This window comes from Caloenas nicobarica, chromosome 4, assembly GCF_036013445.1.
Source record: "Caloenas nicobarica isolate bCalNic1 chromosome 4, bCalNic1.hap1, whole genome shotgun sequence".
In the NCBI taxonomy this organism is placed as follows: Eukaryota; Metazoa; Chordata; class Aves; order Columbiformes; family Columbidae; genus Caloenas; species Caloenas nicobarica.
Genome location: NC_088248.1, coordinates 66,654,970 through 66,681,655, shown reverse-complemented (window position 1 = coordinate 66,681,655; position 26,686 = coordinate 66,654,970). Strand labels below are relative to the sequence as shown.

The following is a 26,686-nucleotide window of genomic DNA, read 5'->3' as shown; positions in this document are numbered from 1 at the left end:
CCAAATCAGTCTGTTGCACAGCCCACAGCACTACTTACATTTGGCAGTTTAAAAAGTTTCCAAAGTAAAGACAAAAGGCGATGTACAGTCTTTAGAACAGACTCCTTAAAAAATCCTTTACTGTTCTTTTACGCAAGCTGGCAGTACACTACAGCAGGAACATTTCTTAACTGTGACTGTGCTTCTTACTGCGTAATCTTATGTTGCATAGTAAGGTTAGTTTAGTAATTACCCCGATCAGCACCTCTTCCTTTTCTCTGTTATATAGTCAAGGTCTGAATCTGAGAGCCAGGTCTAATACATGCACTGGGGCAAGGCTCTGCCTAACATCAGTTTAAAGCTCCTGGTTTCAGATGCTCGAGTTCTGAGAGCTCATAAATTCATCTGAGTTTGCCTCACGTCTAGCAGGTCTCATAAAGAAAACAGGATTTTCCAGCCCTGGTTTGCAGAACTTAAGTGGTACAAAGTACACTGATTGTTTTGGAGGAAAACATGATAGCTTTCATAAGTTAGCCTGAAAATTAGAAAAGCTGTTAGAAAGTACCTGGTATTCTTGAGTGTTTATTGTAAACAGAAGAATACACCTCTCCATCCTTCTTTGCGTTGTTCATGTCAAAGATTATGGAAGCCATTAGCTTCTTTACGTTGAACATTCCATACATCAAGTTATTCGTATACATGTCCTTCACCTTGGGAGACTCTGTGCCTGTTATACCATCATGATGCTGCACCTTACATTTAAGAGCAATTTGAAAGGTCACAATGCAACAGGATGACAACTTCAGGTTTGCATTTGTATTAACATGGTCCACTAACCTTCAGACATATAACTTGAAATAATAGGGTATTACAGTTATGTTCACAGACTGACATTTTGCCTATTCCAAATTGCCATCTATAGAATGAAATGGTCAAAGACAAGTTGCACACAGATTTCCCTCTATACATATCCCTCTTTTAATAATTGGAAATTACTAAAGTTACATACTTAGAGGGAAAAAAAATACAAGTTACCAAAACCAAGAATGCAGCAAAAATACTGTAACAAGATACGTTTTAAATTTCCTACTAAGGTCCAGTTAATAACTTAGCTCACAAAATACTTATTACCAGGAAAAGCACTGAGCCCTGTAAATGGTTAACGGTATGAAGCTGATCAGTTAACTGCTGAACTCTGAAGAAGCAAATCTGTCCTTCCTCTTCTGACTTGCAAAAGTAGAGATTATCAGCAATTTTCAGGTAGTTTAGTTCTTGTTTGTTTATTCATTTTAAAAAACATTTTCTAAATAACAAAGCTAACATTAAGAAAAGGAATTTCACATGCAAAGTTTGAAACCACGCATTCTTTTACCAGCTGAATATTTGCCAGTAACCATGTCTTGAATGCATGGCTAAGGGGCTAAAGCCATGTTTCAAGACAGTTTTTTGAAAAATAGCTTTATTTTTACTTATGACTTGCTAAAGGGGAGAGTTATTTCTAAAAACATAAAAGCAACCTTCAGACACTCCAGCTGAAATGCTTAAGCAAAGCTTTGCCTTTAGGCAATAAACATTTTAATTCAAATTAAAAAATAAATCAATCTTTACCTCTGAAACTGCCCATCTAAGGCTCTGAAGTTGTTTTAAGGCTCTACATTTGCAAATAGGACCTGCTGGGTGTTTCTGGACATATTGTGTGAAAAAGGACTCTCCAGCATAAAGCAGTGAGCTTGCTCTCCTTGCGATTCCTTTTAATGTGCTCCGAGATGTATAAAACCCAGTCCATGCTTGAAATGGCTCTGTTAAGAGTTGAATAGATCCAATACGTGTCAAGATACCATTTCAATTATCACTTATTTGTTATTTATTAGACTACTACTGTACAGCTTCTTACATGAAACCTGTGCATTTACACTTCAGGCATCAAATGCAATAGTTGTTAAGTCCTACGAAGAAACACAGCCATATACATGTACTTCAGAAAATTACCATCTTTCCTACAGGCCCAGTAACAGGAGTGTTGATACAAAGCTGTTATCGGCTAAGTTAACCTGTGTTTGCAGAAATTTCTTCTTTGGGGGGCTGCACAAAACAACCTTAAAAGTTCCACTGAAGCATATTTTACTACTCATTAATAAAGTCAATTGTAATCCTTGGTTACTGCTTGATACAAGCTCTCTATATTCCGCCCTTTTAGTCAAAGGGATTTATCTTAAATTTCATTTCCTCAAAATGGAGTAGAAATCGTGATGTGATAACATGACTCCAAACTACTGCAGCACTTCAAACTACATCAAAAGATGCCCTCAAGTGGTCAGTGGAAAGTTCAACAGTTAATTTGTGCTAATACGCTCCAGTATCCTATAAACTAAGAAAACAAATATTTGCTTTCAAAACCCCGAAAACCCTACTTAGCTTTGTTGTTAGTAGGGGGTTTGGGGGAGTTTTTTAAAAATATACTACTGATAAATAGTTTTTCCAGAGAGAAGTTGCAGAAAGTGAGTTATAAAGTGCATATTTGCAACCGTAACAATCTGCTGTCAGCATAGGATCAAAGGCAACAATTAGAAAATGGGATCTTTTGCTCGAAAACTCCAGGAAAAATTATTTTTGGCCTAAAAAAATGCTAGAAGTTAAACCAGAATGAATTCCATTTCAGTTTTCAAGGTTACGAGCAGAAGAGTCGCATACGCATATGAGCACATTACAATGAATGTAGAGCAGAAAAAGGAAATACTTATCTGGGACTTAAAACTTGAGTTTCCAAGGCATACGTCAAAAGTGACACTGAGCCCAGTAAGTGACTCATAATAAAATGGCATACAAAGAATGAGAGAGGATTAATCATCAAGAAGCAAAATAGTATGTGGGAGAAAGTGCACTCAAATCTATACTGCAATTGCAAGGCACAGTAAGCTGTTTGGGAAAGAAATTGCACCTCTGTGTGGGCACCCACCTGGAACATTGAAGGTGCTGCTATTACGCAACCTAATGGCAATCAACTACTGCCTGTAAATTATGCCTAAAGATACAGGTAAGAGCCCAGATGTAAAAGGATATCAGCACTTAAGCCTGGCAGTGCATTTATCAGCAAGTTGTTGGATATGACATGATCCCTGGAGGGAGGTGAGTGTGTAAGGGATCAGTCCATGCAATGATTCACAGAAAGCAATAGTTATTTTTATTAATTTAAAAGTTAACAGACATGTTACAGAATATTGGACATATAAGCTAAGTTTGGATTCTAATAGCCTGAGATATACAGCCAGAGTGCCAAAAATGTGATGAAGTAGTAGAAGCTACAATTATATAGAAAGGTATTTTAATGATGCCAATGATATTTTAATGATAATCCAGGCAATGAAACAAATTAACGAGTTTAGAAACTGAGAAGTTAGCTTTTGATATGAGGCCTAAAAAGGTAAATTTACTAGGGAAAAGAATTAAAGGGATGTTGGGCATGGCATATCGAGAAGCACCCGAAGAGCTGTCAGACTGCCTTGGTCCCTTGGCTACCTGCCTCCGTACTCATTCAGACATTCATAGATTCCTCCATGTCATGTTTCCCATCTCAGCTCTAACCTACACATAATCCAGTTCTTTTAAACAATAATGATGGGACATGGCTCTATTTGGCCCTTCATCTGTTTCCAGGTATCTTTCAGCTTATGAGTTTCCTTTCAGTTCCCTGGATCCAGGAGCACTGTGTCCTTACTACAGTTCCTTTTTGGGGAAGAGGAGGAGAGCTGTAACATGCACAGCCAATACCGCAGGACACCTAGGTGACTACAGGTTATTTGTGTGTGCTAACGCGTGGGAGGCAAAGAATGAATTCCAAGTTAAATGTCCAAATGTGAAACAAATAGTCAAAATCTGTATTTGAAGCAGAACGAGTCCTAGGATCTCAGCTTTAGAGAGTTGACAGGACCCCTCCAATCTCATATTAGTTGTGCTGGTACACCTCTGCCAAGCACCTTTGCTCTCACTGCTGTCTGCTAACCGGTTTGCAGCGTGTTACTTACTTTGCAGCCTTTTTTTTTTCCTTCATCCATCCACTGAAATATCTTACTGAATCTCAGCCAGGTGGCCTAGGCGTACAGGTTTATCTCATAACTCACTGTTTTCACTGTAACAGAACCTGATTAATGAAGTATCTATAAATTGCTTCAGGTCATTAAACAAACTTGGATGACATCACACACATGAATACGCCTCATGCTCAGCTTTCCTTCACACTCCATTGTTATTCAAAGACAGCAAAACAAAAACCTCAAGGTAGATTTCTTGCCAAGTTTGCCCATTTCTATACTCATTCCTTCAGGGTCTTTTCCTCCACCCATTGCTTCCCATGGTTCCAAAGAAACAGTCCAAGCATTGCCCTACAATCTTTCTTAGACCACTAATTTTGGATCAACTTGTCTATTTGATGACAGCTAGTAGTGTAAATAAATGTTATAGGGAGATGGTGTTCTCCCTCTTTATTTCCCATTTTCTCAATTTCCCTTTGTTAAAATTTTAAATACATACATTTGAGGCAGACATTACACAGTTGTGAACTTAATTACCTGTTGAATATGGAAGAAAGTCTTGAGAGTCCCGAATTTCCCACGTAAGATTTCTGCTATAAATTGCTTGGAAGTAATCCCCAACAGTGGCATACTGGACAGTCACTCCAAGCTCATCAGAATGCTTGTTAATATAATCCAGCAACAGGTCCATGTTGGAGTACTGAACAGATGCATTAAAGAACTGTTTGTCACAGCCCTGAAATTCCAAAAACAGAACAGTCAAACGACTTTGGGTCATGTAATTTAGCAGGACATTTTTAACACTGGTCTATGTCAAAGTCGCATTTCTTTTGATCTTGTCTGCCCATATAAAGCTATTTGTTAAAAAATGTCAAGAATGGGTAGGGCTACTTGCACAGATCAGCTGATAACCAACCAGTATTACAGATAGAGAGAAGTGTGTTGACACACCACATTGTGCAAGAGCACGAAATTTTGTGGTAGCAACTGGAAAAATGCATGCATACATGCCCGGAAAGACGACCTTTGTTTCTTTTCACACTTCATTTCTCCAACTTAGCAGAAAATAAGGAAGTTCTTATTTTCTGCTCTTAAGAATGCTTACAGTTTTAGGAAGTGCTGAGGACATGATGTGAAACAAAACAATCTGGACAGAAATCCCTGTAGTACAAAAGTCATACAATCTGTTGCTTATATCCCATCATGACAGTAGACTATCGTACTTCTGATGCTCATCCAGATAGTTAAGAGAGGTGATACACTGTGTATTAAAGCGCCTTTTTTTTGAGCACACTTGCACAACTTCTGCCTCCTGTTGAAGGTGTCTTAATGCAGACCATCTGCACACACAAACATTTTTAAAAAGGCATAACTAGTCATGCATTTGTTCAACTACAATAGCTGAACAGGAAAATGAGAGTCGGTCAGCCATGGCACCACGTGTATTCTTACGGTGTAGGCATCCATCTGAAGCCCAGCAACATGCTAAGAAACCTTTGCCATATAAAAAGGCCTACTTGAAGCCCTCCAACACTGAGACCAGATTAACGTATCCTCATCTTCATTTCTCTGTGCTTGAGATAGAAAACACTGCACAAGTCAATCTTGATTTCATTTTCAAAATAAAGATACTTTCTGCAATTTGCCTTCAAAGCTTAGCAGATGCTTGAAGAAATGGCCAAGGAGGCTTTTTTTTCTTTGCAATTCCATCTTCTGCCCCAGCATTTACCTGATGAGCTCAAGGAGTTTAACCTGATGAGCTGAACCCATTCAACTCACGAATAAGCTGAACCTGATGAATTCAGTTGAACTCAAAGGCAGTTACTCTCCCCTCTCCCAGATATGAGTGTCACTCCCATCCCTTCCGCATTTACTAGATGTTCCAAGTAAAGTCACCGTCACATCCTTCATGAATCCTAGTGCACATGCCTGTCCCTTGGACCTAACAGGATAAGTCACTGATCGGAGCAGTGGAAATTCTACTTCCAAACCAGAAAAGTTCTTCTGAGATACCCAGAGATGATCTGCATGCATATAGAAGAAACTGGAAAACAGCTTCAAACCAGGATGAGCTACTGAAATGTATCAAACCAAATACTGGAAAGTATGGCAGTCAGTGCAAACCAGAGTTCCTAATGCTGACTGCAGCTAAATTTGTGGGGAAGAACTAACATGTTTACCAGTCAAAACTACTTCATGTTTATAGAGCATTACTTTCAACTCATGATCCAACACGACTTCCTCATAAAAAGCAGACTCTGTGCACCACAGCAGGGGATGTGGTGGGCTGGCAGACTCTGCTTACATGGGCACAGAATAGAGCAGCCGAGGAGCACTGTAGCTCTGTAGAACAAGGGACATCCAGGAGAACCTGCTGTAGTTAGTCATCACGTCCACTCACTATCTGAACAAAACTTTGCACAGGAATGTTATACATTACTGTACAGTCAGTTCAACCACACAGGCCAAAACCATCTCAAGGATCAGTTCCAGCCCTCAAAACAATTCCATACTCTCTTCTACAGCTCCTGCTATGGCTTCTTAAGAGGCAGATTTGAACTTCTACACCGCCCCACAGCCCAGTGCCTCCTACTGCACAACTAGGCACTTCATATCATGAACAAACACTTGTTTGTCCATATAACTCATTATAAAAGTGCCAATAGTCCAGATGTGAAGTCTAACCTTAAATGGGAAGGTGTCTATTTCCTGATTTTTTTAACTGAAGGAAAAAGAATATCCAAGTACTCCAAACTATTTGTAATCATGAACAAATACATAAGCTTAGCTATAGAGGTATCCATATATCTATTCCTCTCTACTTCTTTACATAGCACTATGAATGAGTAACAAGTTTTTATTACTTTGTTTAAAGCTCATTATTACAAGCACATAAATCAGGAAATCAGAGACTGGAATTTTCTTACATTACTGCAAAACCACAAGTTTGGATCTAGACATTTTTAATTTATTCGAGCTATTCAAAACTCTCTCCCATTCCTGCATAACTTTCACTATAGCACTAATAGAGAGTATTATATCCCATTCTCTCCTCAACCTCTACCAAAACAAACAAACGAACCAATATAAGCAACAGTGTCACAAACACAGGAGAAAAACAAATCAGTGACTCAAAGCTGCATCAGTCAGAAAATGTTTTTTCTCTTTGTAACAACAGATACTGTGGTGAAATAGCCACCTTAAGAACACACGTCATCCTTTGGTATTGTAATGACGAGACATACAGAATCCACCACAATTCAAAACCAAACTGTATATTCAGTTTAGGCAAAGTTATTATTTTGTAAGGATTTAAAACTAGTGAGAGCATATCAGTGCTATGTGTATGTGTAGGACGTAGTTAACACAGCATATTGCTGAAATTGTTTGGATGACCAAGCTGGGGTATGTTTGTGTTTCTAACTAAAATACAAGGATTGTACAAGAAAACGATTATACACCAGTTAGAAAAGACCTTGTGTATATAATATGCAATACATTTTCTTGTAATGCTATCATTTCTGTTAACATGTTGTGCTAAGCAGTTATGTAAAAAGATCATTTGAATAGACAAGGAGAGAGAAAAGGAAGCAATATTGCCATATATAGTTTCACAAGAGGTTATGTTTACCACATTGTCACATTTCTTTCTCTATTAAGTAGGGGGGAGACTTGGTAGACAGACCGTACAAGGAAGTTCTAGTTTTCGACAATCATTAATAATCAGACATCTGGACCGCACTTATTAGAAAAATGCTTTACTGACATATGGTTTGTACCTGCATTTTTGCAGTACCTTCTGTAGCAAAGTACCATCTACCTCCTGTCCACACTGCAGGTGTACCTGCCACTTCTAAAACAAATGCTGATCTGCACTTACCCATGGCCACAAAACATCACTTGTTCGGAACCAGGCTGCTCTCTCCTTAATGTTTGCCACCATGGCTTGTGCGTACAGATGGATGTTAGTATCTGTAACAGGGAGACTCATGTCTGGATAAACACCGTCTTTCGGTGGATCTGGGAAAACTGCAATTCCATTCCAATAAAATCCTGATCTAAGTAGAAGAAGAAAGCAATAGGCTATAAAGAGGATTTATTCAACTCAGAAAAGCACATCAAAAGGAGCCCAGATAAAATGCAGACACATAGGGACAAAAAAAAAAAAATCAGTTTATATCCATTGCTACTATTTAGGTTTTAGTGTTTATTTGGAGGCAGAGGCAGGCAGAAGTTTGTCCAGTTTTCTTTTCATACTGTGCAACTTTCCAAGTCCCAGCTGCTTGCTGGCATAGAACAAAGAAATCATAGGACAAAGCAGCAAGCTTTGTAACAATGAAGATAATCCCCCAAGTAGAATTTGTTTACAAAGATTATTTTACTGGATAAGCCAGCGAATAAAATAAAGTTTTCAAGAGCTCCTGGATATTTTTCACAAAGTAAATGGAAAATTTTAGTCACTTTAGTTTATACACAGATAATAGACATAATCGCAGCCCAATATAATGCTGAGAATCTCCCAAAGAAAATCAATTAGCAATAGCCAAGTCCATACTGAGCTTCCTGGAGTTTTAAAATCTTAACTTTCCAGGCAAAGAAACAAAAATCCAGTCCTGCTTTGGACATTTTCTGTTTACAGCAATTGATTTGTTTGACATTTTTATTCTACTTTTTTTTTTTTAAAAATGACTGACATTTTATACATATGCATAGATGAAAGTACCTGTGCTCCAAGACTCCTGGTGCTAGAAAATACTATTTCTAAAGTCTGTCAATATTTTGAAGTATTTTAAATGCCTGTCAGTAGTGTCACTTTTGAGCATTCAATTGTTAGATACTGAGCAAACTTCATTATTGTGGTGGGTAGCTGGGGCTGCATAATAATCCTGACTCAGATCTATAGAGTCTAGACATCTCCTGACTGGCAGTAGGTCAAGGAGAAAGCAGTAGAATACTATTGAAAGAAAATAGCCAAAGAAAATGGTTAAACTCCAACAATATAAACTCTTAGAAGCGAACAATATTTCTGCCTATTTGGGAAATCTTCAGACCTGTTTGAAAAAGGTAGTTGCGGTGGGGTACAGTAGCTGTACTGATCCATAACATGGGTGAAGATCTCCTGTCTTGCAGATAAGGAAGGAGAGCCCTGCCACACAAACTGAAGCTTCTGGAAAACAAAAAAGGTAAGAAACCATTACCCTTGGTGACAAGTGCAGAAATACCATAATTAACAACTTAGGACTTCAGAGTGCCCATCTTGCTTTCCACCACCTGTAATACTTCAAGTGCTTTTATAATACTTAAGACCAGCCAATGTCACCCCAAGCAAGGTCCCATATTCTGTGCAGGAGGCTACAGTGCTGCCTCTTTCTGTTTGAATTGATGGAGAAGGAGGAGGCAGCACACTGCCAGCGTACTGCTAAAACCCAGATTTAAGCCTAGCTTATCCCAGGCATTACATCTTACTTGCTTCAGTGGAAGCTGAACATCTCTAAGCTAGGAGAGACCCAGATGTGGCCTGGATTGCACTGTAGTCACTGGGAATCGATGTTTAATCAAACAGAATTTTCACAGTTTTGGAAGCCTCCAGACTGTCAAGTGCCAGAAAAAAAATTAGATGGAAACGATTGTCAAAAGCACATAAAAAATTTTAGCAGAAAGTAAGTATTGCAATTCACTGCAAGCATAAGGCGGTAGGTCCTGGCTTCACCAAATTCAACAGGAATTCTGTTGTCTTTTTCAGAGACACTTTTCACCCAAGATTCATAAAAACTGCCTAATGTCCAGCTCATACTAGTCAAAGGCCCTTATTTTCACACAATTTAGTGTGTAAAACTGATGACTGATCAGGATCCAACATTATGATACAAAAAGAAAAACATTTACTATATATGGGACACTGCGTGAGAGAAGGCAGACCATGAAAAAAAACCTGAATTCAGCAAAAAAATTATTAGCTGCCACGCTGACTTAGTATTATCACTTTTACAGGCATAAATAAATGTTCCAAGCATGACAACTACCCATACATACATGTGCCCAAACATGCATACTACACTTTAAAACAGTCTATAGAAAAAACAACCTATCTAAGATTTTCTCAGGTGAAACTGAAACCCATTCTAGATGCCTCCAGTTCCAATACTCCTAATTCAATGTCAACTTACACCTTGCCCAACTGCCCGTATTTTGTGTCTTCTTCAGGCTAGACTATACCTTATCTGTGATCAGAAGTCACAAAGACATTACTTGACAACATTACACAGATTCAATATATTTCACCATTACCAGCTGCAATCAGCATGTGACTTTTCAAGAAGAAATACCTACATTTTCTTGCACAGATCAGAGAGAAGCTGATCTTAATGCCATGGTGTAGATTACTGTGAGTAGAAGCTGGCCATGGGTTCCATTCCTAAGGGTGTTTTTACCTTGTTTTTCTGCATGTCAGCCTTCAGATCATAGTCAATCCGAGAAATAAGATGAGCATTAAAACCAGCCAGAGCAAAAAGAGTTGGTGTTGTAGCTGAAGCTCCAAATGGATCAACGTGCCAAGAGAACTGAGGCCTGATCCCGAAAGTTTCATACAAAAATCCATGGCCTTCTGCAAAGCAAAATTGATTTATGTTAGGAATACTTTTACAAGTTCATTTTGTAAATTTAATAGGCATATAGTATTAGAGATAAGCACTTAAAGGATAGTTCTTTGTTGCTGTTTTCCAAAGCATTTAAAGTTTCAGGAATTTAATGATTCACAACAGAAAGTCTCACACTGACAATATTTATTTTGCTATGCCAAGTATAACTTATTAACTTCATAAAATATGAATAACACAAAGGAATTATGATTAGAGACAGGCCTGGGAAAAAGTAGTTAGATGCAGATTAATGCTAACAGCCAGGTTGGAGTCTGCATGAAAACAACAAATTGAGGTTTAGTTTGTGTTTGCTCGAATCATACCACCCATTTTCAGAAAATTTCAGTCTCATATCAATGACAAAGGGACAGAGAAGCCATCCAGTAAACAAAACTAATACGAACATGATCCTCAGTTGTAAAAAAGAAAAGCCAAAGGTTAATAGCAATCTTGATACGAGACGTTATTTACAACCAATGTTATTAATTTTGTATTGAAATGAGTTTCAAAAAAAGAAACCCCAAACTAGAAAGACCAGACAATAGAATAAATTCAGACAAAACATAAATGAAAGTAAATCAAGCAGCTAAGCAGTAGGTTTTATTCAGAACTCCAGTATATCGCACTAGGATTCTCATCATCAGAAAAAAAAAAAAAAAAAAAATCTCAAATCTTAATTTCATAGTTCTGGAATTGTGCTCAGAACTATTTGTAAATACAACCACATATTCCTCATTTTGGACTAACTCCATTCCAAATTTTAATATCACATTTGAATAACTGAGGTTGCAAGGCATTTTCTTTTCACTTCATCTTACCCATGGTTAATGTCTTCTCTATGGAAAATATTCACAATGTGTTTATTTTAACTCTTCTGACGGAAGCACATTTTAGGCAGAGTTTGCTAGGTTATTCCAAAACACAGCTGGCTGGACAGACAGGAGAAGACATGAAATGTAGACCCCAAATGTCTGCACTGGCTTTGTCTTTTTAAGATGAACTCCACATACAATGCAAGGATATGTTTTTTTAGTTTGTATACTCAAATCTAAGCTGAGCAGAGTGCTTTCAGGAAAAATAAATGGGGATTTAAAAATATATCAATATTCTTGTTCCTGCTGAAAAATTTACCCAACTTGAATTTTATTTTTTTAATAAAAATGTTTCTACACACAATGAAATATTAAATTAGAAATAATGGGGTTTTTTTGCAGCTAACTCCAATGAAAGAAAAAGCTGTATTTGTATTTAACAAAAGGACTCTTGAGTCAATATTAGTATTTTCTTTGGAGAAGTCTTAGTGTACTTAGTGTACTAAGCCCAAATAACAACCTTGAAACACAGGAGTCAAATGACAAAAAAAAGATAGCGTTCATCCCCTCTCCTCCTCTTGGGCAGCGTGTGATGTGGTGACTCACTGAGATGCAAAAGCAGCTGCTGATAAACACTGATGAGCAAGGAACAAGGCCAGTGGTGCTGCAGTCAGATCCAGCAAACGACACGTATTTTCTGACCTTCGACTCTCGCATGTAGAAACCTGCCCAGAGCGCAGCCCTGGAACAAGCAGGGCTGTACCAGCCCTGGCAGACAGCTGGTGCTGCTTCATCCCCTCCCACCCCAAAAACACATGCTGCTCCCTCATGCCATGTTACAGGCATCTATAGCACAGTGGTGGCATGTTTCTTTTTTTCTGTTGCTTTTTTAATTAACCAGACGGAGATATATCTAAATACTAAAAGACTCTTCAAAGCATCCAATGGAGAGGTGTAACAAACAAATGGCTGAAAGCAGAAGCTAGAAGATCAAAATGAGAAATAGCGCATCCCTTGGAAATACACACCTATTTCTAACAAGGATGCTGATCACGATTACAAATGGAGGTTTCTTCATCAATCAAGTCTTTCAAATAAGTTCATATGACCTCAGTGATATCTATAGCCCATGTACTGCAGACTTCGCCTAAACGATACAACCTCCCCACACTCTGAATTACCACCAGGTATTTTCTTTCAGAGCGTTTCATACCCCCAATTTCGCCACAGCTACCTTCCCAGCAGCTTCAGCTTTCAAACGCATGCACACAACAGGCCTACACTGCAAAGAATTTTATAATTGCCATTGATTAAACTTCAACCCAGCTTTTAGGAACCCTTCTGTTTACTGCAGAACTGTTGTGTGGTGTGGTTTTTTTGAAGCAAGGATTTTTACACAGATAATCCACAGGCAAATAAAAAATAAAAGATGCTTTAACCAGTTCTTAAATAGCAGAAAAATAACAGCGAACTTGGAGTGGAGAAACGGAAAACAAACAAAACTCTCAAGGTCATAACAATGAAAAATAAAAGTTAAATGCAAATATGCATACCCGTCAACTGTAAAATTTGATCATCAATAAGTGTCACAGCTTCATCATGCATCACTTGCCCTCCAATGACAAATTCCAATCGGCCCTCCTGAAGCAACTGATGGACCTATGATACGGAAATTAGACACTGAACATAAACATCATTTCAGTCTTAACCAAAAGGCTGAAGGTTCATTTCAGATCACAGCACATTACCTATACACAACGCTTGTCAAGAAGGCATCCAGGATGAAAGTGAGATAAAAGGCTGTCTGTACCAAGTGCTATCAAAAGAAGAAGGGGGGAAAAAAGCATACTAATGTGCTACACAGCGCATTCATATACCCAGCTTACACCGAAATCAGTTAGCAGGCACAAAGGACACACTGCCAGGTAGACCTTGACCTTGTGCTGTTTCTCAGTAGGGCTGTTACCACGGCTTTACACCACCTAAACACCAGACCTGTCCGCATACGCTGCACTGGCAGCAGCCTCGGGTCCTGCCTCAGATCAGCTAGAGCTAGAGGATTAAATCAGAAGAAGCTAGTGCTTCTCCCAAAGTCTGCCTTCTGCTGCACCTGTCTTGGCTTAGGGAAGGCACTGAGTGGCTGGATGAGAGAGCAATATGCCACCTCATGCAAAAGACATGGCCACCCCCCAGGGTTTCCCTTCATCTACTACCTCTGGTACAGTTTGGAGACTGAGATCTGAGGGATCCAGGAGAGAGACAGAGGGTGCCATCGCACTGGGGCCACAAACACATCCCTTCCACTCTGTATGCATCTACCTTGCCTTCAGAGCATGGACGGGTTGCTCATCTTGTGAGAGACAGAATGCTTTATTAAGAAATAGTTATCCCACATGTAGCAGGTTTGCCTGCCCGATACACCCACTGGCTAATGTTCATTTCTGGTCTCTTTTTCCTAGTTTAAAAAAACTGTCAATATATTATGACCTGTTCAGCTGTTCAAGGTTTATATATTTTTTTTCCTTAAACTTTCAGCTGCTAGAAACCAGAATTAAACAAATATGCTGACGAGTACAACTTTCAGCTAATGTGCTGGATGATGGGGAGGCAGTGTTTGGAGGGAGTCAGTAATAGTCCGTGTTCCTTTCTAAAAGTGTTAGGGAGTTTTCTGTTTTTATTATAGTTACTTCACTACCTAGAACTTCAAAGATAAACTTCTGAGAAAGGAAGTTTATATAAATATGTTTTCTAATCTCCGCCCCCCCCTCCCCCCCCCCTTTTTTTAAAAATCTGTCATGTAAGATGCCAATTCCAGAGCTATTATGTTTATTTCCCCAGGAACCTTCAGTGAATGCCCCTGTGTCTGCTCAGATATGATGCCAGATTGTCAATTTTGATTATAATCATTTCTCTCGTTCACAATGTTGTGAAAACGCTTCAGGGCTCAGCATTCACAAATTAGTTCCAGCCGACTGTGGTGACTGATTAGCATGCTGGGAGACCAGATAACTGGTATCTGGTGTCAGCACAAAACTGGTCCTGACCTACATGAAAAGCATCTCTGACTATTATTCCCTATTTGGATGGATGTCCAAAAAAGATACCTCTGATCCAAACTTTATGACATGGAAATGTTTATTTAATATAAGTTTTGTGGAACCACTGAGAGACTGAAAACATGAGAAAAATATTTCAAGAAATTTAAATAATCTGATCCTAGGAAAAAAAAAATTCTATAATGACAAGCACTTCTGCTGACCAGAACTGGGCAAAATGAAGGAGGAACCTGGGAAACGGCCACAGCAGTACTACAAGCAGCAGGCTGCTACAGTCCCTACAGGCTACTACTATCCCTACATCTACTCACCCCTACAAACCAGACAGAAGTGGCTACACATCTTTTTTTCCCCTAGTTAAAACAGCCAGACATCAAGACAGGGTAAGGCAATGGGAATGGTTCACACAAGAAAATACTGTGGAAATAACATGCACTGAGAAATAAGAAGTTAATATCTGTCTGCATACCGCTGCAATACATTTCACTCCTATATATTCTCTTGTTTGAATTGTAAAATCAGCTTCAGGACCCAGGGTACACCTTTTACTAGTTTTTAATGTTACTGCTCTAATCCAAAGCAGACATTCCAAAAGAAACTAAAATTAAATCCTGTATTCCAGGTAAAATACTACATTAAGAAAAAAAATGGCAAAATTAAAACCAGCGAGGCTGTACTACAGGAAATCATTAAGGCTGGAGTTCAAGTGGAAAAAGCAGGACAGTAACCAGAGTGACCTAATTTGAAGGCCTAACATTTGCAACTTGCTAATGTTAAAACCATGTTACTTATCAGCAAGCATCATAGCTCTTAAATATTGTTAGAGATTAAATGTTTGATGCAGGTTTAAGAGGAATTTGTTTTTAACAATTCTAATTTTCAGAGAAGCAAATATAAAGTAACTAGAGAACTGACTAAAATGCATAAAAGCAACAGTTATCAGTAATTAGGCTAGGAAATTAAAGGCTGAATCATATGTACTAGTTTTGCACTACTGAGGTGAAATGTGATACACATTTACTCTCTGGATTCCACATAATAGCTAGAATAGACAGTAGAAACATGGGCCTTTACTTTGTATTTGGGTTACAGCAACACGGCATGCTTGAAATATTGTAAGTTCAACTTACCTTAGAAAGTTAGAGTACTCTTCTGTTCCTGCACAGAGTAGTTCCTATGGTATTTTTTTTAAAAATTCTCCCACCCCAGACTTACAATACAGTTTTCTAATTAAAAATAGACATGAAAATTGCCCTGCAACAGGCAATTATGGGCAAAGTGCCCCCACAAAAACAGGGAACTGCCTATACACAGCAAAACCTCTCAATCAAAGGTCAGCTGCCCACAGGTTGTACGCTATTACTTCAATTCTAAACAATAGATTCAGAATTTGGTGACAGACTAGGTTAAAAAAAAACAGGTAAGAGGTGTTTTTTCTACACGACGCTTTCAATATGTAGTGCTTTAAACAAACTGAAATGCAAAATACTGCAATTAATATGCTGCTGTCGGCTGGACCCTGGTAACAAAACAGACCACGGAGATCTTAGTGAGTACCTGTGGGAAGCTACACCTGTATACCCTTTGGTTTTAGGGTCCAAAACTTAAACGTCTTGCACTGCAATGCTAGGCTACCGGCACAGTCGTTGATTTCAGGGTGCTTGTTTTGTGCCAGAGGAAAGAAGAAATGACAAAATTTCACAATGTCTTTACTAGGACTAAAGCTCTAAAAACTGAAAAGGATCATGGCTTATAAATCAACAAACCCAAGAAACAGTTATTGCTGTTGAATCTACGGTCACCTCTTTGCTGCATTATCGTTGTTCACACATGGTAGGTTTTTGAGCAGTACTTAACTGGAAAGAAAAAAAGTTCCTTCTTGTGAGCAGTGTTAGGCAGCACTTTACGAGCTTCAGATGTTTAACAGATATTGGTGTAGCCTCTTTCAGAGGCCCCCAAATAAGAAAGTCACTGATGAAACAAGAACTGCGAAGTGTAAAGAGTCTTCAGTGCAAAGGTTACTACCTCCTCCTGCTCTAATCTATAGCTGGGGTTTTACCCTCTTGCAACTGCCTTTAGAGTTAAGTTCCTTTCATAAGTACTGGATTCAGACACAGCTTATACAAGACCTGGGTAAAAAGCAAATGGTGAAGTACTTTGCCCCTCCTTGCCCCCTAAAAGGAGTGTGGATTCTTTGTTAGCAGGAAATATGGCTCCAGCACAACCCACCTGCTTCTTGTGCTTATCTGTGGCTACTCCATCCCACCAGAGTCGAAAGAATTCCTGCTCCACAGCAATAAATTTGCGCTGCTTTCCGTTCATTAGCTCTTCTACAACAGTTGAGTAGACATTTGCTGCATAAGCATGCATACTTTCCTGAAAAAAAAAAAAAAAAAAAGGAGAAAATAAACTCTGTTTTTCTCTATTAAATGGGCTGTTTTGAACACTCATTGGGCTGGTGAAGTGAGAGATCGAACACCTCACATTTGTTGCACACCTCCTTTGTACGCTCAGAAAGACCGAGGTGTCTCTGATTACATACAGACTATGGGCCCTTCTGCTCCAAAACACATTCTCTGACTGGGGACCTGACTCGATCATGATGTAGCTTCCCCACGATCTGCAGACACCAATACAAGCTTTCTTTTTGATGTAATGGGAAGAACTCGCCTTGTCTTTCATTGCTTACCTTAAATTAACAATACCATAAATGATAAGAGTTCGCAACAACATAGTTTAAAGACTCACACACACTTTATTATTCCATTTCTGCTCTTCTGATGGCCTGAATTATCGGAGTTGTTTCTTCAGAGTGAATATGACTCTGTGCTGTAGGTGTGTGTTGCCAGTATAATATAGTGATACATATAATGTAAATTAAACCATTGTGGCCCTGGAAGTTTCAGTCATGAAAAATAACTCTATTCTGCTTGTTTGGGATAAACTAAAACCAAACTGGCAAAGGACTCTTAGAGGGAGTTTGACTGTTGATGTAGAATCACACAGAATCTCTGCGCTTACCCAGTCTACAACATTCCTAAAGCAACCTGTGTTCCAGAATAAGGCCTATGGATTTTATTGAAATGCAAACATGACAGCTGTATCCATCAAATAACGTATCACATGGTCCTATCCTATGGTATCAAATGAACAACACAACTTTAAAGCTGTGCACATGAAGATACTTCGTATACACTTATCCTTGCCAGAACAACTTCTGCTGACAAGGTCCAGTCTTCCATCCCTTACTTAATTTCAAAGTGATATACAATACCTAAAGGCAACAACAAAGATCCCAGAATTTCCTGCAATTGCCATGTTTTCTTGTAACGAAGTTATCTGCATGTTATAGTACAGTTATTTTAATACTAACAAGAACACTTTTCTACTTAAACTACTGGTACTTGCTTAAGAACGCATACCACAATATATACACATACATCTGAAAGTGATTGACATATAGATCTCTCACCCACCTAAAAACTAATAGGCATGATATGTAAAATATGAATCCAGAATTTTAATTTAGGCATTTCCTATGTGAAAATCACATTTTGAATTAGGAAGGGGATGATGTGATCCAAATCAGAAATGAACTTTTCCTAATCACTTGCTTTCCACAACTGAACCCCAGCTTTCTTTGTGAAAATGCTGAAGTGTCATCGGAAAAGGGAAAACATGTAGTGCTCATCTAAATAATTACTTGTTCAATGATTTCTCAATCAGTTGCTAAGGGTTTTTTAAAATCAAGATTATGATTAGATGCTTAATACAATGTGAAATTTTAAGTAATGGAATAGCTTCTAAGTTTTATTAATACTCAACAGTAACACACTCAAATGATTGCCAAGGAATTTTCATTTTTCACTGGCGATTGTTTGTAGCAATAGGCTACAAACAATACATCCTAAAACCCAGGTATATGTACAATGATTACAACACCAGGCTCAGTTTTACTTCTTAATAGTTAAGTGGAGTACACTAGATTTTAAGAGCTGAACAAGGCCTTTTCAAATTTAATACATTACCAAAATATTCCATGTGGTAACTTGCTGAAAATATTTTCTTGGGGTATTTTGGAGATAAGGCAAGCCAGTTTTTATTCCAAGGCAAAGTACACTGGAACTAAACAAGAAGATATTACCCAATTCTACGAAGTTTATTAACCCCAGTCACCTGTGTGGGAATTGAAATAATTGTTCTCACAAACCAGGATACTTGAAAGCAACAAGGCTTTTCTTTCCAGTTTATGTCTTCTATAAGCTAATGAGATACTCCATGCAATATGCAGTGACCCAGTATAAATAATAGGGTAAGATTTTAGTTATTTAAATATAGATCTTAAACTTCTACCATGGTGTAAAAATTGTTTTGTACTGCATTCTAGACACTGGTGAGGTGTATTTCACACCCATGGTAAGATATGTCCGTGAGATGCCACATCTCACGTACGTTATGGTACCACTGTTATCAGACTGCCACAGATAGCTTGCCTTGAGAGGCAAAAAAATATGAAGTTTTGTTATACATCCAATGCTGGAATTCTCCATCAATACTGTAATTTCCAGCCCACAATGAAGAGATTGCTGTTCTGATATAATAAATAAACCACTTATTTTTCACATTATAAATGGAGAAATGAAAAACTAAAAAAAATAGTGTGTTGTCAGTCATGAGTGAAACCTAATAACCAAGCAAACCCAAAACATAAAATAGGTTTGGATGACATTAGTATCCCATGGAGAGTTTCCTTCATGTTTCACTTTACTACAGAGGCATTTGAAATGATCCACGGGTAGTCTCTGTGGTTTTTGACTACAGGAATTGCTGATGCTTGTGGTATAACTGCAGAGGAACTGAGGCTTCAAGCAATTGCATCTTCTCAAAAGAAAAAAAAAAAAAAGTGTTTCACTTCTCTCAGAGGAGATCTTGGAGATCTTCAGCTACTAACTGACCTAAAATCAAAACTAGTTTTGTGTTTTTTAATGAAATTTCTGAGCAGGAGTTTGAAGTATTAAAGAAGAAATTCACTCATCTTTCCCCAAAAGGGAAGACAAAATACATGCACAACAAAGATTCCTTGCTGAGCCATTAGCTCTTTTTTATTATTCACCCTTTAACATCTGATGCTGTATCACTCTAGTGAAAGAAGTATCCACAGCATCTTTCACATAAACAAAAGAAATTCATGCCAATGAAGAACAATTCAGGATTGTGACTAACAAACAGAAAAGGTATTGACGCCCCACCTGATTTATTTTGTTCTATGTCTCATTTATTTAGCAAAAATGACTTTGCTACTACACTGCCATGGCACTAGGCTCCAACCCCACCCCAGCCATCAGGACCTGGGATCCCATCCTCCTCCCCAAGAAAAGACAGAAAGTTTCCCTGGGGTTTTGGCTTAGTAGAATCATAGAGTATCCTGAGTTGGAAGGGACCCACAAGGATCATCGAGTCCAACTCCTGTCCCTGCACAGGACAACCCCACAGTTCACACCATGTGTCTGAGGCCGTTGTCCAGTCTCTTCTTGAACACTGTCAGGCTTGGGGCCGTGACACCTCCCTGGGGAGCCTGTTCCAGTGCTGCACCACCCTCTGGGTGAAGAACCTTTTCCTAATGTCCAACCTCAACCTCCCCTGGCACATCTCCCTGCCATTCCCGCGGGTTCTGTCACTGGTCACTAAAGAGAAGAGTTTGGCGCCTTCCCTTCCTCCTCCCCTTGTGAGGAAGCTGTAGCTGCAATGAGGTCTCTTAGTCTCCTCTTCTCCAGGCTGAACAAACCAAGTGACTTTAGCTGCTCCTCATAGGGCTTCCTCTCCAAACCCTTCACCAATTTCGTAGCCTTCTTCTGGACACTTTCTAGCAGCTTAATATCTTTTTCATATTGTGGCGCCCAGACCTGCCCACTGTGCTCCAGGTGAGGCCGCACCAGTGCAGAGCAGAGCGGGACAATCACCTCCCTGCCCGGCTGGCGATGCTGTGCTGGATGCACCCAGGACACAGTTGGCCCTCTTGGCTGCCAAGGCACACTGTTGGCTCAAAATTAAAGAGAAAAAAAGACCGAGAAAATTTGCCACATAACCAAAGCTGACCACCAAACAGATTGAAGATTTTCTTTTAAATAAATAAATAAAAAAAATCTATCAGGAATATCCTGCAGAAAACAGGCATATGCAACCCCAAAACTCAAGGGCACAGCTCTCAAGCTAACCCTGCCTCCCCGAAGGAGCGCCGGGAACCCGCACTGCCAGGCGATGTGCGGACCCCAGGTCAGACTTGGGGCAGGAGCGACACCCCAGCCGGGTTACCCCTCACTCAGCAGCAGCCGGACGCCCCGCCGCCGGCGCTACACGGCTCCGGGCAGCTCTGCAGGCTTGAGGGCGCCCATGGGGCTGAACTGAGGTCGGGCAGCGGACAGGGCTCAGCCCCACCAGCCCACAAGCCCACTCCTACCCCGGCAGCCCCCGGCCAGGCTCGCTCCGCCGGGGCCCCACCTGCACCGTGTAAATCCAGCCGACGTCCATGTGGCTGTGGGCGACCACGAAGACCCGCAGCCCTCCCCGGCCGTCGGCCCGCATGGGGAGGCTGAGGAGCAGGAGGAGGAGAAGGAGCGGGGTGCCCATGGTGGCTCCGCGGGCTCCCCGCAGCGCTTCCGCCTTCCGCCGCCCCGGCGCCGCCTCCCGGCCCCGCCGCCCCGGGGCGGGGATGGGGGAACTGCCGCCGCCTCGGAGCCGCCTCCCGGCCCGGCCGCCCCGGGGCGGGGATGGGGGAACTGCCGCCGCCTCGGAGCCGCCTCCCGGCCCCGCCGCCCCGGGGCGGGGATGGGGGAACTGCCGCCGCCTCGGAGCCGCCTCCCGGCCCGGCCGCCCCGGGGCGGGGATGCTGGGGAGCTGCCGGGACGCGGCACCATCGTCACCGCACGAAGGCGTCGGTGCTGGCTCGTCAGAAGGAGCTGCTTTGTTAAAATAATAATAATAAAAGCTACAGCAGTTTTTCTTTCAAATGAGCGAATTTGTGTGAGCAGCGGGAGCTCTCCGGCTGAAGCCCCAGCCCTTGGGTCCTTATAAAACTATATTGCTCGAAGAGATAAACCTAGATTGCTCAAAGATACGTAGAGCTCTGCATCTCGGGCAACTACCCCTTTTTTTTTTTTTTTCAGGAAATTCTTTTGAATTGAACGCAACTTCTCAATAGTTCATTACAGATTATCGTCTGCATCTTTTCTGAAGTTGTAGCAACATTAAATTTTACGTGGTTGACCTCGTCCCATTTAAATTTGTTTTATCAACTTGTTTTATTGCTGCTAGGAAGAGGTGGACCCTATGCTGAGAACCAAAAAGATGTGAAAAGGGAAAAAATTCAACCCATAATTTAAAAAATGTTATAGGGAAATGGAGGCCAAACAATCAAACAAGTTTTGTTTGCAGTTGCTCCAGTTTCTGCCCAATATATCATTGTGATATTAAAAGTCAAACTATTTTAAGCTATTTTTGTAAATTTTGACTCTTTAAAACACACAGTAGCATAATTTGACTACTTAAGTTCTAGTTCGAGTAAATTATGTGCTTTTAACAATGTTACAATCCTGATATGACAAAAAAACACCCCAAAACATACCAAACTCTTAGGACATTTCCAACAGCGCAAAAGTAAAGGACGCCATATGAAGGTGGTACCTGCTCCCACCTCCAAGTTCCTTTGTTGATTTAGCATTACTGGTTTGCAAACTTAGTTAAACCAGTCATCCTCTGAAGGAAAGAACCACAAATAGCCTACGAGTGTCCATCTTACACTGATAAAAGACGGACTCATACTGGACTGGCTGGCACTTGGGTGCGAATCAACCCATCCCAATATTCAAGTCACCTGCAGAAACAGATCACATGCTCTAAATGTGATTTGCATCTATTCCCTCATTTTAGAAAGAAAATAATGTGCCCTGCATTACATGCCAAACTGGGTGAATTTTTGAACGTATAAAGTTTGTAAATGTTCGAAGTCCAGAATGAAAAATGCTATGTAAGTAATATAAGGTTGATCAGCATAAAATTGCTACATTTTATAAAATTTAAATCTAATATGAACGGATTCTCCCAGAACGGGGCCCTTGCTTTGTAATTAATATGGTAGACTAGAGTTTTCTCCAAAAAGAAGAGGCTATTGCTGGAATACTAAAGTTAATTTTATTTATAATAATACCTTGTCATGAAGAGCAATCAAGGTCTGTAGGTAATTTGTAGGGGGAATTAGTATCACTGTAAGCAGCTGGATGAAGCTTTACTTTAACACAGCTTTATGACAATTTTTTTTCTTTTCCCCTAAATCATCAGCTTAAACCTTTTCAGTTCCAGGAAAACTAGTGCACATCCAGCAAACATATTGCTGAGGGATATTTATACACACACTGTCTAAATGAACTGGTGTTCTTTTACCTCAGAAGGCATTATGGTCTTTGTAATTTAGGTGAAGTTCCTGGGAAAGCTTAAGCATTGGCGTTTTGCTTTGTTTCTAAAAGTAGCTGAGAATGTTTGCAGAATGTTAGTCCCATTTTAAACCTGTCTCTTTCAAAAAGTGTAATTGACCTCCTTATTCTTTCACAGAGGACACAGTGTGACATTGTTTTGGATGCACTGAAGAAGAATACAAATATTTGAACAGAATACTTTTAGTAGGGAAAACTGAAGCAAACAGCCCACAGTTTACACATCTAAAGGCATCAGGAGGATCTTCACTTGCTACAAAAAGGGATGAATGCAGGTATATCAAGTAGAATTTCTGCCAAAAATAACACTTCCCCACCATTTCCATACCGTTCCACAAACAGCAAAAAGGTAGACGGAGGAGCCAGTGTAATTGCACCATGACAGCTGCCTACATCGATATCGTATCTTCTTCTTGGCTCCTAATCTCTTAGTATGGCTTGATTATGGTTTTCTTGTATTATTTCTTAAGGTTTTCTCAATTGCCCATACGAAGTGTGTTTGCTCTCTTTGACAGGAGCTGTGCTATACGTGGGCCTCTGACACTGTCACCTCAACAAGGCAGGAGACGTAGGCAGGGTGCTGCCAGCTATAAGCTAAGCAGTCACAATTATGTTAAACTGAATATCAAGAAAGCCACCTGGTGAACAGAACAATTAATGTACCTTTGCATTTCCCTCCTGTTGCGTTTTTTTGGGTGGATGTCTGTAAGAATAAAGGCATTTATTAACATAAGTTAATGACTTTCAGTTTTAAAATTTGCCATTCCCCTGAAGATTTTCCAGTGGAAGCAAAGGTCACTACAGAGAGCACTTCAGCTTACTCGATGACAGGCTTGCTTTCCTACTTACCCGTAAAGACAGTTTGCAGATCCACAGGGGTCCATGGACCAGATGAAAACCACTCTGCAGCCTTGCACTGATTTCAGCCTACATAAAACCTGACAATTCACATGGTGTTTGCAGCCTTTATCCGTAAGATAGCCTACATGGCACAGGGATGGTAAGACAACTGAGGTGAATGTCGTGAGGAAAACGCAGCTGCTGGTGCTTGGTGTGGCGAGCTGGGAGAGATGGTACGGATGCTAGCACGGGTGACACCGGCGAGGCCCTGGTGTGTGATGTGCTCCAGGGGTTCTTGTGCGTCCAGGCTCCTGACTGCAGCTGGCGACACGCACTTGCGTGCCAGGCTGGCTGCGCCGCGGGCACCTGTGGCTGGGGCACTGTGGGGGGACTCGGCACCGCCGGGCACCTGACGGGGAGTTCGCGACTGAAGCTGAAGCGGGGGCAGGAAGGATCCTCGGCCCCGGGCGGCGCAGGCAGGCCGGCAGAAGGTCGGGCTGTGCCGCCGTGGCTCGGGCTGGCCTCAGGCAGAGCGGCCGCCCAGCCCGCGGCGCCCCGCTGGGCCGGCACGGCCGGCAGCCCCCGGAGCCCCGCCGCGGTGCGGGGGCCGCTCCGTGCCCGCTCGCACCTGTTGGGGCCGCGGCAGGGCCGCTGGGGCCGGGAGCGGCGGGTCCTGGCGAGGCTGCGCCGCCTCCGCCGGGAGCTCCGGGCGGAGCTTCCCCTCCTTCCCGTCCGCCCTCCCCGAGCGCCCCGAGGCAGCGCCGGCTGCCTGCGCCGCCCGCTCCGCTGGGAGAAGGAGGAGGCGCCCCGAGCTACCGGCGCCGGGAGCGAAGCAAATAACAGTTCAGAGCGCTGGGCGCCTTTCGGAGGGCGACACACATGTCCCACAAACAGGGTACTCGGAAACGCCCTCCCTTTCCCCGGCTCTCCCTGGTGCCCTCTCATCCCTCCGTTCACTCCTCTGCTCCCTCCGTCTCTCTTCCCCACTCCTCCGGCTCTGCCTCTCCCCTCCACCGCCCCCTCTCCCGTCTCCCCTCCTCACCCTCTCCCCGCGCCGGCACCGGGTGCCCCGGCTCACTCTGCCTTTCCTCCCTGCCCAGCTGCCGGCGCCCCGGGTGAGAGCACGGTTGACTGGTGCCTCTACCAGCTCAATGGAGCAGCCGAGTTCGAGGTCTCTGAAGGTGGGTACAGGGGTGCTGAGGCGGGGCGCGTCCCCTCGGTTGGTGGCACATGGAGAAACGTGGCTCGTTGGCGGGAGAGCAGCTGTGGCAGAAAGTGGCGGCTGCCTGGGGTGTGGGGCCTGTGGGGCGGCGATGATGGCGTGTGGGCCCGGTGGGGAGGTGGGTACCCGGGGCTGGCTGCTGTTCATTTGTGTGTGTTGGTCCTCGTGTGTCTGGGCTTGTCGTCTTGTTTTGTTGTTTTTTTTTTTTTTCTTTAGGAGAAGTTTGATTTCACAGTGAGCGGCCTAGAGTGCATCAGCCCTCTTGGCCTTGGCGTCGGTGGCTACTGGTGCGGGGGAGGCTGCTGGAAAGTTTTCTGGCCTTTCTTTTTGTTCTCCCTTAACTTCGAAGGGAAAGGTAGCCTAGAAAGTTTTATTTTTGCATATTCAGAAAAGGAGCAGCCCTTGGGTGCCAGGGCAAGAGACTCTTCCCTCTGTCTCTGAATCACATATGATTTTGAACATGCAGAGTATTTAAACTTAGGCATCAACCTATATTTTCTGGAGTGCCAGATGATGTGTGGTGTGCAGTGTCCGTGAGCATGTTGCAGTGTCTGGTTCCAGTGAGTTCAGTGGAGCTGGGACCTCATCTCGGTGTTCTGGTCTGTTGGTGTAATGCATTTCTGAGGAGAATGCATTTATGTTTGCAAGGGCTTAAAATGCGTCACAAGTTCAGCTGGACTGAAAAACTTTCCAACGCCGAGGAAACTGACACAGTGTCATAGATGGGCTTCAGGTTAGACAGTAGGGAAAGCTTTTCAATGGTGAAGGCACTGGAATATATGGGGTAGGTAGACAATGAAATTTTACTCACTTGAGATATTTGAGGTTTGTTTCACAAGCATGAGTTAATGTGATAAAGCTACAGATCTTGCCTTAGGGCAGGTAGATAGAATATCTGTTTAGGGTCTCTTTTAGCTTTATTGTCTTGATTCTGTGGGATGTGAAGTTCTGTGTTAACGTCTTGCTGTTTGGAGGAGTGATTTAAACCCCAGTGTACTAATAATAACCTACATCTTGATCAAGGCTTTGGAATAACTTTATTTCCCCCCCCCAATTATTCTGTGGTGGTTTATATATCAAAGTAGTAATAGTGTGTGTCATTACCCGCACTTGGATACTAAAGCGTTTATCAAAATATGTTATGATTTTGTGCCTAGATTTTTTTTTTTTTTTTTTTTTTTTTTGTGAAACTGCATACCAAACCAGATGTGATGACGATTGGTGGGGGTGGAAATTACATCCGTGTGAGAGAGTGTAATGAGTGAGTGACAGCATTTCTTAGGCATCACAGAATGTTGAAAACAAGCTTTAGGTGGGCATTTCCTTCATTTAAAGACTTGAATAAGTAAAATACGCTTCTTAACCTTATTTGTCTGGGTAAATACCAGTGTTTCAGCACTGCTTTGAGACTATAATGTTTTCTTCTCAAAAAGTGTTTTATTCCTTTGATTTTTCAGGTCATCTTTTGTCACATGACATAATTTTAAAAATTAGTTCGCGAACCCTGACTTCAGTTTTCTTTAACACTGGCAATTTATGGATGCCCAGTTTTACTCCATTACTTAAGTGGAAATGTTACATATTTTCTCTTCTTTACTCAGCATGGGAATATGTGAAATTCAGAG

The 26,686-nt window shown here is 41.4% G+C and overlaps 2 protein-coding genes across 3 annotated transcripts in view; one reads left to right on the top strand and one right to left on the bottom strand.

Annotated features, from left to right (window-relative positions):
- MAN2B2 (mannosidase alpha class 2B member 2) overlaps positions 1 to 24,252 on the bottom strand; it is a 34,309-nt gene extending 10,057 nt beyond the window's left edge. The window contains exons 1-9 of one of the 2 annotated variants that reach the window (XM_065633541.1): positions 23,849 to 24,252; positions 16,743 to 16,889; positions 13,011 to 13,116; positions 10,439 to 10,611; positions 9,059 to 9,174; positions 7,888 to 8,065; positions 4,545 to 4,743; positions 1,588 to 1,778; positions 545 to 731 (exon numbers count right to left, since the gene is read on the bottom strand). In XM_065633541.1, coding sequence (XP_065489613.1) covers positions 545 to 731; positions 1,588 to 1,778; positions 4,545 to 4,743; positions 7,888 to 8,065; positions 9,059 to 9,174; positions 10,439 to 10,611; positions 13,011 to 13,116; positions 16,743 to 16,883 — 1,291 coding nt within the window. In that variant the 5' untranslated portion in view covers positions 16,884 to 16,889; positions 23,849 to 24,252. Of the gene's footprint in view, positions 1 to 544; positions 732 to 1,587; positions 1,779 to 4,544; positions 4,744 to 7,887; positions 8,066 to 9,058; positions 9,175 to 10,438; positions 10,612 to 13,010; positions 13,117 to 16,742; positions 16,890 to 21,011; positions 21,200 to 23,848 lie in introns of those variants that run through there. The other variant, XM_065633540.1, reaches the window with a different exon arrangement.
- A 344-nt stretch (positions 24,253 to 24,596) lies between these two features.
- Positions 24,597 to 26,686, top strand: part of PPP2R2C (protein phosphatase 2 regulatory subunit Bgamma) — a 200,883-nt gene continuing 198,793 nt past the window's right edge. The window contains exons 1-2 of the mRNA XM_065633578.1: positions 24,597 to 24,734; positions 24,940 to 25,020. Of these exons, the coding sequence (XP_065489650.1) occupies positions 24,719 to 24,734; positions 24,940 to 25,020 (97 nt within the window). The 5' untranslated portion in view covers positions 24,597 to 24,718. The remainder of the gene's footprint in view (positions 24,735 to 24,939; positions 25,021 to 26,686) is intronic.